This window comes from Episyrphus balteatus, chromosome 3 (genome assembly GCF_945859705.1).
Source record: "Episyrphus balteatus chromosome 3, idEpiBalt1.1, whole genome shotgun sequence".
In the NCBI taxonomy this organism is placed as follows: Eukaryota; Metazoa; Arthropoda; class Insecta; order Diptera; family Syrphidae; genus Episyrphus; species Episyrphus balteatus.
The window spans coordinates 101402892-101416512 of record NC_079136.1 but is presented as its reverse complement, the minus strand read 5'-3'; the positions used below and the strand labels follow the sequence as shown (position 1 = coordinate 101416512).

General features: G+C 32.6%; 2 protein-coding genes across 3 annotated transcripts; one reads left to right on the top strand and one right to left on the bottom strand.

Moving 5' to 3' along the window:
* The first annotated feature begins 770 nt into the window (after nt 1-770).
* On the top strand, nt 771-4712 carry LOC129913147 (replication factor C subunit 4). Its single transcript, XM_055991678.1, has 3 exons — nt 771-1243; nt 1310-1793; nt 4239-4712. Exons 1-3 carry the CDS (start codon nt 1113-1115, stop codon nt 4710-4712), a joined length of 1089 nt encoding a protein of 362 aa, XP_055847653.1. The 5' UTR covers nt 771-1112.
* Nucleotides 4713-4749: 37 nt separating this feature from the next.
* On the bottom strand, nt 4750-6244 carry LOC129913148 (transcription initiation factor TFIID subunit 9). 2 transcript variants are annotated; one of them, XM_055991680.1, is made up of 4 exons: nt 6233-6244; nt 5527-5705; nt 5309-5445; nt 4750-5250 (listed from the first exon to the last, which is right to left on the bottom strand). In XM_055991680.1, the coding sequence occupies exons 2-4, from the start codon at nt 5681-5683 to the stop codon at nt 4792-4794; spliced, it is 753 nt and encodes a 250-aa protein (XP_055847655.1). In that variant the 5' UTR covers nt 5684-5705; nt 6233-6244; the 3' UTR covers nt 4750-4791. The 2 variants fall into 2 exon arrangements, with proteins under 2 accessions (XP_055847655.1, XP_055847654.1); XM_055991679.1 differs by lacking the exon at nt 6233-6244 and having other exon boundaries at nt 5527-5991.
* Nucleotides 6245-13621: the final 7377 nt, after the last annotated feature.

Below are 13621 nucleotides of genomic sequence, written 5' to 3'. Positions count from 1 at the left end.
ATTTAATTAGAAACATTTTTTGTTTGTTTTGTTTTATAAATAAAGTTTAAGTTTTTGTATTTGAACTTAATTTGTTTTTCCTTTAATATTTTCATTCATTTTAGTGAAAGCTTGGAACTTTTGAAAGAACGTTATGTTTAACTTAGTATTTCATTAAGTTTTTAGAAATTTAGTAGCCGTAAACTGTCAAGATTCCTATTAAAATTATGTGCGCGCTCTTACACAAGAGTTTGCGCGATCTTATCCTGACTTAGGGGCAAGAGTGCGCACTTTGACTTCATATGGTTTTTGTTTTGAATCCTATGAAATATTAATATTTTTTGTGTTTTTTTGTTCCCAAAATATAGGTTCATCAAATGTAAAAAAAAACTTTATGCTGATATCTCCTACAGAATCGTCACAATTTTGCCTTAAGGTGAAAAGTGCGCGCACTCACCCCAACCGACTCTACAACAAATGGTATGCCAACTATATTTTGAATGGTAATTTTTTAGTTTTGTATGTATGTTTCTAAAAACACTTCTTAATGAAATAAATCAAGTTGGCTACTTAGGTATGCAGAGTATTGAGCTTAACTTAAGCTCCAAAACAAACAAAATCCTCTTGAAAATACATTTGATCTAAGATTTTGGATAGAATTTTGTATGTTAGCTAAAATTAAGCATATTTTGAGCACTTGACCATTTTTTTTATTATCTTCGAAGTAAGTTTTTTTAATCCTGTGACCCCCCAAACCAAATTTCTAGATCCGCGCCTGGTTCTTACTCAAAAGCAAGAAAAGAAAATCCTGTTCTAAACTGGTCTAGAACAGCAAACTAGAACAGTTCAGAACAGAAAAACCTGAATGAACAGCAAATAGCTGTTATTTTCTGTCTGGAACAGTCCGGGACAGCGTCGTTGAACACACATTATGAATATGAACATATCTATTTATGAATTTGAAAAATGATTTACTGAACGAAATCATTTTATAACGGCACTCACTTTCACTTCAATCTGTCAAATTCGTTTTGATTTGGTTAACCAACAAATACAAAAAAAAAAAAAAACATAAAAAAGCCGGGAAATTAAAAACATTTTATTTTAACCTGTAATTATTTAATTTTTAAACAATGCAAGCATTCTTAAAAAGTGGTAAAACTACTCTTGAAAAATCTACAAATGAATCAAATCTACCCAGTTCATCTAACGGACCAGGACAAACAGAAAAACGCAAAGCACCCGCACCATGGGTTGAAAAATAGTAAGTCCATGAACGCCCATATTAAATCATTCATTCCTCTGCTAAATTTGTGTTTCTCTTTCAAAGTCGTCCCAAACGTGTCGATGAAGTAGTCGAACAAGGTGAAGTAGTTGCAGTCCTCCAAAAATGTGTCGAGGGAGCCGATCTACCCAGCATGTTGCTCTACGGTCCACCCGGCACTGGCAAAACAAGTACAATCCTTGCAGCAGCTCGCCAAATCTTTGGCGACATGTTCAAAGAACGAATACTTGAACTCAATGCTTCCGATGAACGTGGCATTAATGTTGTCCGAACTAAAATCAAGAATTTCGCCCAACTGACTGCCAGCGCTGTGCGCCCCGACGGAAAACCATGTCCTCCGTTTAAGATTATCATTTTGGATGAGGCTGATTCCATGACACATGCTGCGCAAGCAGCTCTACGTCGGACAATGGAAAAAGAAAGCCGCAGTACACGATTCTGCTTGGTCTGCAATTACGTATCCAGGATAATAGACCCAATCACATCGCGTTGTACAAAATTTCGCTTCAAATCCTTGGGCAGAGACAAGGTAAGTTAACAAAGAGGCTGATGGCTTTTTTGTTAATGCCTTCATATTTATCTATTAGGGTAGATTTGGTAGTAGCCGGCCCCTAGGATTTTTTGTCATAAAATAAAGCACAGAAACGTCAAATGGCATATATCCACAAATATAAAAAAAAATAATTGTTCTCAAAAAAAGTCCGATTTTCCTAAATCCTGCCTTTGTTTCCTATTTTCGGCAATGTAGTGTCTCATCTCCGGCCACTGACTATATTAGCCCTGTTCCATTAGAGGTGGTAGTTTACTCGTGAGTAGAAATCTACTATAACAACTACACTTTCGTATCTCCTCGAGTAGAAGATCGTGTGTTATTTGTAGTACTAGATCTACTCATGAGTAAACTACCACCTCCAATGGAACAGGGCTATTAGGTCAAGTTTAAATAAATTGAATGTTTTTTATTAAAAATTTTGTTTTTTAAGAATTTAGAAACAATTAAAATAATTTTTGTTTTTAAAGGAAACATTTTTTTTAATAGAACCAAGTGACATTTCTGTCCAATAATTTTATGCAATACTTAATATTGTCTCCTCTAGCGCATATTACAACCTGGAGTAGTCTTTTCGTGTTCATTCCACTTATTAACTTTTGAAATTTTTGTTGTAACACTTCTTTTACTGCAGTTTTCAATTGATCAAGACTTCTTGGAGGTGGATTTCGGTCGCGATTGCATCTTTTCAATATTTCCTAAACATGTTCTATTGAATTAAAATCCGAATTTCTGTGTGGTCAATCTTGAAGATATTCTCAAAGCATTCTAGCATGCATTATCGTGCATCAGAGTAAACTTTGGACCAAATCTAGGGGTGATTGGAACCGGCAACCGGATGCTTTTCGAGGACGTCAGTCAAGTATCTTTGGGTACTAAACGTAAATCTAGGCTCACTAGCTCCGTAGGTGTTGTAAAGCAGATTTTACTCAATGAAAATTTATGACTCTTCTTTAAAAGGTTGGCGGGTTAACAGACTCTCTCCCCAAATCTTCCCCACAAACATTTTATTCCATACCTTGAATTTAAGATCACTACTGTTTCATTTTAAAAAATAACCATGATACTGTGACATAAAGTAATATTAGGACTTTACTGTGAAATTAATAGGATGTGCGTTAAATTTGAGCAGGAGTGTATATTTAATAAGAAAAACAAAATTTCAAAGCATTAAGTCTGTTCAGCGAGGATTTTTCTAGATCAGAACAGGACAGGACAGCACAGTTTCGTGAGAAACTGTTATATAAAAATGTGTTATGAGAATGTGTTATATAAAATTCTTTTATCACTTAATTATTTTAAACTGTATTGTGTATTAACGTATGTGCTATTGTAATCTTGAAATGTAGTAATTATTAATATGTTAACAATGTCTAATTACGTAAATGAAATGGCATAATCAGAGCCAAATAAAGTATTACATTACATTACAAACGTCAGATCAAGTTAGAACAGTCATTTAAACGTCAGTTGTCAAAATAAAAAAAAAAAAAAAACAAATTGTAAATTATATGAATTTTTTGCTTATCGGTTCTCGTTAGTTTTATTTATTTTTTGAGTTTTTACTGCGAAAAATATAATTAAAAATTGTTTTTAGTTAGAAAAACCACGAGCACCCGAGAAATATTCGCACAATTAAATCAAAACAAAAAGAAAAAAATGACACCTTTGCTTTTGACATTTCTCACGAGTCTGTTCTAACCTGATCTTACTCAAAACCAAGAACAGAAAATCCTGTTCTAAACTGTTCTAGTTTTGTCAATGAACAGGAAACTAGAACAGTTCAGCACAAAAAAAATCTCAATGAACAGCAAAAAGCTGTACTTTTCTGCCTAGAACAGTCCAGCACAGCGTCAGTGAACAGACTTATTAACTCGATAGTAGGTTTCGGCAGTAAAATTATATAAAAAACCTTAGGGCCAGTTGTACAAATATTTAATCCGTGGATCAGCGACTTTTATCTTCTGAATTCGGTAGTAAAGCTGAGGTTTAGGACTCGTTGAAGGTTCATATATGTTTAAATAGCCACATCCATACTTGAACCGAAGTTGAGCCGCAGCTAATCCGCCGAAATCGGCGAGGTAATTTCCTGAACTACGGCTGATCCACAACTTGTGTACAACTAGCACTTACCGATTGGATAAAGCACAAAGTTATTTTTTCGAAGAAGACTGGCTAACAAGAATATTTTAACTTTAGGAGAGACATTTAAAAGCACAGCATAAGAGCAAAAATTTGGAATAAATCCTATGAAATCACTAGTTATAACGATGTTTCTGAAAGGTGGCCGGCTACTGGAGACTGCCGGAATTAAGTAACTCTACCCTATTTGTAATTTTACATTGCTCTTAATATTAGTAATAAATAAATAATTTAACAAAGTTTTGCAAGTCAGAAATTCAATATTTTAAAACTTATTTTTAGATAATTGAACGTCTTCGACATATTTGCACGATAGAAGGAGTCAAAATCGAAGAAAGTGCCTTTGGATCGATCGTCGACATATCTGGAGGTGATATGCGTCGCGCAATTACAACTCTCCAATCCTGCTATCATCTGAAAGGAAAAACTGCAGATATCACAACAGAAGACCTCCTAGAAATCTCTGGGATCATTCCAGAAAAGTACTTATCCTCGTTTTTGGAGGTTTGTCGCTCTGGAAACTACTCTAAGCTCGAAGACTTTGTTAGAAGTTTGACCTACGAGGCATACAGTGTCGGCCAGATGATGGAGCAACTGAATGATCACATCATTCGATCCAAGGACTTGTCCAACAAACAAAAAGCCATTATCTGCGATAAACTTGGTGAGACCTCTTACCGCCTTCAGGATGGCGGCTCGGAATACCTCCAAATCATGGATTTGGGTTGTGCAGTCATAATTGCACTCCAAAAGTAAAACTTACAAAATTATCAAATAAAAAGTCAAAACAGTGTCCAATTTATTACATATAAAAAAAACTATTTATTTCTTTTAATTATGTCACAACCTCAAAATCATCCTCCTCCCGCTCTCGCTTAACAGCTCCACCAATGCTACCGATTGCAGTTGCGTTGGTTGCTTCATTATCGACTTCCATCTTCACATCGGCATTTGATTGTGAGTCTGTTGTCCCGGGTTGAGGTTTTTCCAGGGCGATTGTTTTGGCGGTGGTTGTGAATTTGAATACTGGCTTGGGAATAGTGACCACTTGGGATTTCGGTGTCAAGGCAGATTGTCGTTTGCCACCTCCCCCAGCACTTGATTTAATTTGAGTTTTGATGGTTGACCGTGACTCTAAGGCGGATTTTGTCATTTTGCGGGGCTGACTGGCAGCTCTAAGCTTGTAATTGCAAGCTGAGAGGCAATAACGATCGGGAGGTAAGCGCAGGCCGCAGTGTGGCTTGATGGGAGGTAATGGCATTGAATTACGAACTTCCGCCAACTTGGCAAGTACCTGTGTACACAAAAGTGACCTTTAAAAGTTTATTTAGAGACCAATTTTGTGAACTTACATGTCGTGGTGGTGGGCAGGTGAATGCTTTGTCGAGAACAACCTCGGATGCTAGTTTCACATCATCCAAGTCAATGGTTTTTTTGCGAGCGTGGTTAGCAAAAACTTTTGCATCATCTAAAATGCAAGTTACATAGCCTTAAAGGAAGAAACAAAGAAAAAAGAAGCTGTTGAATAAATTTGGTTAGGAATATAGCATCAACCATGGTGTATACTTACGATAGGTGAATTCCAACAACTGATTAATTACTCGTGGCTCGTAGTCGGTTACATTTAATTCTTTTAGAATGGACATAACAACTTGGGCATCTTTTGGTACATGTTTTACTTGATTATTAACTTTAGTTTTTTCAGTTTTCTCTTTTTCAGACGCCATTATATTTTTAATTTGTGTGTATCTGAGAACAACAAATCAAATACATAATTTTTTTTTTTGGTTGTCAGAATTTTGACGTTTGTTTGGGTAGACACTAAAAAATGTACTAGAATAATGATGTTTTTTTTAGTACACAAACAGCTTGAATAAATTTGGTTAGGAATAGCTGTTTTTTTGTTTATCTATTGTGACTCGGGAAATAGCTTTCCACGCCATCTACCACTTGTAGCGACAACCCGAAAATGATATAGATTTTTTTTCGATTTGCAGTTCAATGTAGTTTCCATAAGAAAAAAACAAAAACGACCTCGAAAGACATTTATTTTACGAATTAATTTTATATGAACGAGTATCAATTTTATGATTGTAAAATGACAATAATATGTGTTTATATCTAAATCAGGTTTAAAATATATGAAAAAGAATAATAATTCCTATTTAATTTGTCTCCAAAAAGGGAAGCAAATCGCAGGAAAACAACAACAAATACTACAAAAAATATGGTTTAATTTTTTTCAAAATTGTTGAAAATAAAAAAAAAATGCTTACCTACTATTTATTTGTGAAAAAGCAAAACAAATAAAAGAATAATTTAATAATTTCTATATTTTTTATAGTATTTTTTGTTGTTTTCAGGCGATTCACTTGCACTTTTAAAATACAAATTACACAGGTATTATTATACTTTTTGATATATTTTAAACCTGATTTAGATATAAACACATATTATTATCATTTTACAATCATAACATTGATACTCGTACATATAAAATTAATTCGTAAAATAAATGTTTTTCGAGGACTTTTTTATTTTTTTCTTATGGAAATTACATTGAGCGGCAAATCGGAAAATAATCTATATAACTTTCGGGTTTTCGTCGCTATCCACCAGGTGCCGTGATGCCAAGTGTCAATTGTGACTCGGGAAATAGCTTTCCACGCCATCTACCACTTGTAGCGACAACCCGAAAATGATATAGATTTTTTTTCGATTTGCAGTTCAATGTAGTTTCCATAAGAAAAAAACAAAAACGACCTCGAAAGACATTTATTTTACGAATTAATTTTATATGAACGAGTATCAATTTTATGATTGTAAAATGACAATAATATGTGTTTATATCTAAATCAGGTTTAAAATATATGAAAAAGAATAATAATTCCTATTTAATTTGTCTCCAAAAAGGGAAGCAAATCGCAGGAAAACAACAACAAATACTACAAAAAATATGGTTTAATTTTTTTCAAAATTGTTGAAAATAAAAAAAAAATGCTTACCTACTATTTATTTGTGAAAAAGCAAAACAAATAAAAGAATAATTTAATAATTTCTATATTTTTTATAGTATTTTTTGTTGTTTTCAGGCGATTCACTTGCACTTTTAAAATACAAATTACACAGGTATTATTATACTTTTTGATATATTTTAAACCTGATTTAGATATAAACACATATTATTATCATTTTACAATCATAACATTGATACTCGTACATATAAAATTAATTCGTAAAATAAATGTTTTTCGAGGACTTTTTTATTTTTTTCTTATGGAAATTACATTGAGCGGCAAATCGGAAAATAATCTATATAACTTTCGGGTTTTCGTCGCTATCCACCAGGTGCCGTGATGCCAAGTGTCAATAAAGATTCTGTGCAAAAAAACCACATCGAGATTTTTGAAATCCATGCAAACGTTCGGCACCACAGTACCACAGTACACATAATAAGGTAATATATTCCGAACGTTGTCAAAATTTGTTTGTCAAAAATGGGCACCAATCTGTCAGGTCGGCCTTTAATTTTTATATTTCAATCGCAGTAAACAGGAAATTTGTTTTTGTTTTAATTTATAAAATGTCATTTAAAAATATTATAAATTGAAAAATAAAAAAATTTCTTCGTGTTTCATCGCAGGAAATGATAAATAATTGTTTAAAAATTAGTGGTGTGCGTGGTTTATCGGTTTTTGTGCGTTTTTCGTCGGTATTTTAAGCAATTAAGAATATGTGTACTGTGGCACAGTAAAAAGGTAATATATTCCGGAATGACATTGGTCGCCAGATTGTCAAAACATGACACTTTGGCGACCAATGTCAGCTACCGAATTCTTAATTGCTTAAAATACCGACGAAAAACGCACAAAACCCGATAAACCACGCACACCACTAATTTTTAAACAATTATTTACCATTTCCCGCGATGAAACACGAAGAAAATTTGTTATTTTTCAATTTATAATATTTTTAAATGACATTTTATAAATTAAAACAAAAACAAATTTCCTGTTAACTGCGATTGAAATATAAAAATTAAAGGCCGACCTGACAGATTGGTGCCCATTTTTGACAAACAAATTTTGACAACGTTCGGAATATATTACCTTATTATGTGTACTGTGGTTTGGCACCACTGTACATATACTTTGGCAGCTGTCTGTCAAAAATATTTCTTTTGTTTTTTTTTTATTTTTACTCCGAAGTGGGAAGCAGAGATGAGTATTTACTTCATATGTAGCAGATCTACTTCATTAATTTATTTTGATGTATTTGCTACGTAGCAACCTATTTCTACTTCGTTTGACAAATTTTTTCTAAGGAACAAAATTTCATTTAAGATGTGTCGTCTTGTTTCATTTTTTGATAATCGAAAAAGTCATTTAAAAAAATGTATTGTTAGTGCACTTTATTTGTGAATTAGCTTACTAGGCTCTGCAAGAATTTCACATCTTATACATCCAAATCAAAGACCCATCCAAGATATCAAATATTTTTCCACATAATGGCTGTGGGTCCGGTCATGCATTTTGCATAAAATAAAGTAGACAGCGGCATTTAAAAAACAATCTTAGGTTATTTTATGGCAGATGGCACATCTTTGCTCATGGAACTAAGACTAAGACCAAGTTAATCTGACTTCCCTGAATGAAAATAGTTTTGCAATAAAAAACACTTTATAATTTGAAATCAAAAATCATTATAGCAATTGAATCATTTATTTGCAAAACATGATAAGTCCATGATTTTAAATTTTTCAGGAGAAGAAAAAAACGTTCTATTTTCTTTTGATATGCGTAGAAAAATTTATAAAAAATATATTCTGTAGAACTCTTGCCTAGCTACAAAATACCGTTTCGTTTTTAATTTTTGGAGCGATAGCTCAAAAGATAAAAAATAAAAACGCTTTTGGACTTATCATACTTTGAAAATAAACGGATGTGAAATTAGTTTTTAAATGGATATGCAATTTTGCTTTTAGCCCCAGTCTATCAAACAATTGTATTTGAGAATAAAATACAATGTCCGGTAGCTTAAACTTAAGATTTTCAGCCATTAATCTAATATACCATTTACACAAAAAGAAGCTGTTGTTTATTTTCAAAAGATGATAAGTCCGGGACTTATTCTGTTTTTGATACTAAAAAAATATAATAATATAATTTCGCGTAGCTGTAAAATCGGATATAGATGGAGTAGATACTTCATATTTTAAAGACAGACGTGGTTGTCCTTGGAGTACAAATTTAGTCAAAAAAACGAATTTTGAAAAAAGTGGACTTATCATGTTTTGCAAATAAATGATTCAATTAAGGGGATGGCTTTTTGAGAAAAAAGTTCATATTTGTTATGTACGAGTGATACGCCTTCAAGCCATGTAGGCTTCATTTAAATCGGTGCTGGGCTTTCTTTATATATATTTATTTTTGGGAATTCTCCTTTGTTTTATATGTATATTTTTTTTCATTATCTGCTACATATTTTAAAAATCTACTTCGTTTTTTTGGGCAATATGTTTCACTTTTCGGGCTTAGCATTCTCATCCCTGGTGGGAAGGCCATTACATCCATGTTGGATGCAAACAAAAATTTTCATATGGCCATGGCATCCATGTTGGATTCAAAAAATTTTTTTTTCACAAAAAACCAAAAATGATCTGTATATTCTTAGCTACATTTTAAGAACATGACCATTAACATTAGTTGCGTCGTTCTTGTGTTATAAGCGTTTGAAGGTAGCCATATTGAATTATTTTCGATTTTATAAAAATCAAATGTGAAAACTTTTTTATTTTTATTTCTAATTTTTCGAAAAAACTTTGGTAATTTTATATACATATCTGTTCAACAATCTTATCAGGATCCATTTAAGACTTTTATCTGAAAAGTGCATTGCGTACATCTCGAGATATTAACATTTCAATGCAACCATGTCAATTAAATTTTTGATTATTTTTTTCTATGAGATTTTTTTTCAAACCTCGATTTCTCCGCTTTTTTTTTTGTTAATATTTTCAGATATTTCTGTATGAACACAACAATTAAACTACCTTGGCACTACTGTTTTTATCGAGAAAAAGTAAAATCTGGATAATTATCTGGATTTTTCAAAAATCTATACAGATAAAGTTTTTTGTTGTTTTTAACAAGTAAATTGTTTTGATTTGAAAAATCTCGATGTCTTTTTTTGCACAAAATCTATATAGATAAACAAAAAAACACACCTATAGCATCAACCATGGAATACTTACGATATGTGAATTCCAACAACTGATTGATTACTCTTGGCTCGTAGTCGGTTACATTTAATTCTTTTAGAATGGACATAACAACTTGGGCATCTTTTGGTACATGTTTTACTTGATTATTAACTTTAGTTTTTTCAGTTTTCTCTTTTTCAGATGCCATTATATTTTTAAGTTGTGTGTATCTGAGAACAACAAATCAAATACATCATTTTTTTTTTTGGTTATCAGAATTTTGAAGTTTGTTTGGGTAGACACTAAAAAATGTACTATAATAATGATGTTTTTTTAGTACACAAAAGAAGCATTGCCAGTATGACAAACTAAAGGTTATGCCACAATGAAGTCGACAAAGCGATTTTTTTTTCAATAGCCTTGTTTTAACTAGAATCCAAATGAGATCGAAAAGGAAAAATATGGGTGCTTTAATATTTGCATGCAGTTATTTGCGATCAAACGAATGTCAGACAAACTAGTTGCGCATGTATTTAATAGCCCTGTTCCTTTGGGAGGTGGCAAAGTACTACTAGTAGCCCTACTCACAATTTTGCTTCTATAATGCTTTACAGAAGCAACAATTGCATCTGTAAGGCTTTATAGAACCAAAATTGTTTGTCGAGCGTTTACCATTGATTTTCAATGGAACGCACTTTCAACGAATTCAATACAAATCGTATCTACTCGGGAAGAAGAGCATGAGTAGATGATAGTACTAGATTAACCAAAACATCTACTAGTAGCCCTGTTCCATTGGAGGTGGTAGTTTACTCGTGAGTAGAAATCTAGTACAACAACTACACATTCATATATCATATCTCCTCGAGTAGAAGATCATGTGTTAATTCTAGTACTAGATCTACTCATGAGTAAATTACCACCTCCAATGGAACGGGGCTAGTAGTAAACTACCACCTCCAATGGAACAGTCCTAATGTCGTTTTCCAAAATTCAAAAAGTGTCACTCCTAGCTATATAATCACTCCTCTGCCAAAAGGAGTGATTTCAATTTCCAAAATTGAAAAAGGAGTGAATTTTCCGTTAATCCAAAATTTTGAAGGATTAACGGAGTGATTACCAATATTCTTTATTTGACTTCATGGACTCCTTGTCAAATTGTTGGGTGGTTGTTTTAATTTTTTTTAAGGAAATTATATTTATTTATAAAAAAAAATTCAATGAAGCATTGTAAAAAGTCAATAAAAGTGAATTTAAAAGATTAGGGGTATTCACGATCCGGTGTAACAAAAAAGTGTAAAAATGTAAAATTTTGTTTTCTACCACTACAACTACAATAGACAAATTTTGCACCATTGTATTTTATTTTTGCAATAGGGTTGGGGTATAGCAAGAGTGTAAAAGTGTAAAAAAAAATTGTATTCTGTATATTTGGTTGTTTTATTTTAAGAAAATGTTACACTTTTGCACTTTTACAACGATACAACACCATTTGCATCGAATCGTGAATACCCCTATTGTGTTATTATTTTATTTATTATTTAGTATTAGGTACAAACACATGCAAAGCCAACGTTAAATCACTCCAAAATTACACAAAAAAGGAGTGATTCACTCCCATAATTTGGGAAAACGACATGAAACTCAAGTCCAGGAGCTGAGTTGGAAAAAGTTACAAAATGTAACTATTTGACACTTCAACATTGCATTTAGGAACGATGTTGTGCCGTCACAATGTTACATCTCGTACCTTTTTTCTCATTTAGGAACGATCAAAGTTAACTATTAATAGTTAACATCGGCGAATAAAAGAGCGCACTTCAAATGAGATCTTAAACGAAAAATATTTCGTTCTCCAATACGCTGTTCGGCCAGCGAAATTGAAAAGCCTCCAACTTTTTTTCGCACACAAATAATTCCCGGGGGGTCATTAATTGTGTGCGGAAAAATTACATTAGAGTTTTTTTTTTGGTTTGTTTTTGTTGTTCATTTTTTCATTGGATGCCTTTGTGAGACGTTTGTTTGCTTTTATTTTATTTATTTATGTTTTGCAGTTTGTGAATATTTTTCCATTGAGATTTCGCAAGCATTTCGTTTTTCTGGTGGAGACTAACTGAAAATTTAGTTTGGCATCACCAGCGTACTAGGCTTGAAGCCTAGTACGCAGCTGAAGCGAGGCAAAATTTTAAATACAAAAATAGCATAACGAAATCTTGAAAGAAATTGAATTTTTTTTTTGTTCTTGTTTTGACTTTAACATAATACTCGATGGTATTTTTTCGTTAAAATATTTGCTGTTGGTTTTGGAGAGTGGAAAATTTTTTGCTGCTGAAGCAAATCGAAAATAAATATTTTAAAATTATAGTCATGGCTTTAGCTTTACTTAGTTGCAGTTTATCATAGGAGAAGGTGGTTTAAAATAGCCCCCTAAGGAAAATGTGCCATATATTAAAAAAAAAGTAACATTCAAACTTAAATGCTGTATGCTTTTCAAAGTTTAATCAATAACTCTCACATTTTTTTGCTCTGCGAGTATAATATGTAGGCACATACTAATTTTTTTTTTTAATTTTTAAAACTTCTTCAAATGTCACTGGTCAAATTTACCCGGGTAAAATGGATCACTGTCCAAACATACGTGATTTCAAAATCAAAATAGAGTCAAAGGGCTCTTTTCAATTTTCTTAGAAAAAGTGGTGCTAAATTCCCCCGAATCCTTCTACCAGTCATTCAAATTCCTGTTCAATGTTCATGTTGGTTCGTCGTCTCTTTAAGGCTAGGCGCGTACATGCGATTTTGATCGCGCAAATTAGATGACAAGAATTTCGATGACTGTAGACACAATTTTCATGTGTGTGTGTTCACAGGCATTGAAATCTTTGTGATCCATTTTTGCGACTAAATATCGTGCGACTAAAATCGCATGTGTGCGCCTAGCCAATGTAGTTTTTTTAACTTCGAGTGCTTTGGATGCTTTTTTCCGGATTTTGGACGGAATTAAGGCTTTCCTCACTTCAGGACTGCCTCTCTGTAGATCGTTTATATTTTGCAACCATTTTCACTATAAAAATAATGAAAATTTGAAAGTAAGCATAAAATGACATGTGAAAGTAAGTAGGTATGCCATTTAACCCCAGTGCTAAGTAGGCCATTTTGACCGTTTTTGGTTTTTTTAAATTTAAGTCTTCCCAAAAATCTAAACCGTTCTAAGTCAATTTATTTCACTAAATTAATAAGAAATGCTTCATACACACATACATTAACTACTTTCTCCAAAATACAAAGTTACGATACAATACAGTTTTTTTGTAAAAAAAAATGTTCACAATATTTTAACGAGTGCACCTATTTTTTGAGGTGGGTAGAGACAGTTTTGACCAGTCCAATTTCTAATAATGACTTGAAGTTGCTGAAATTTTGTTTAGCTATGTCGGTTTTTCTAGATACACCAAGAATCGCATTC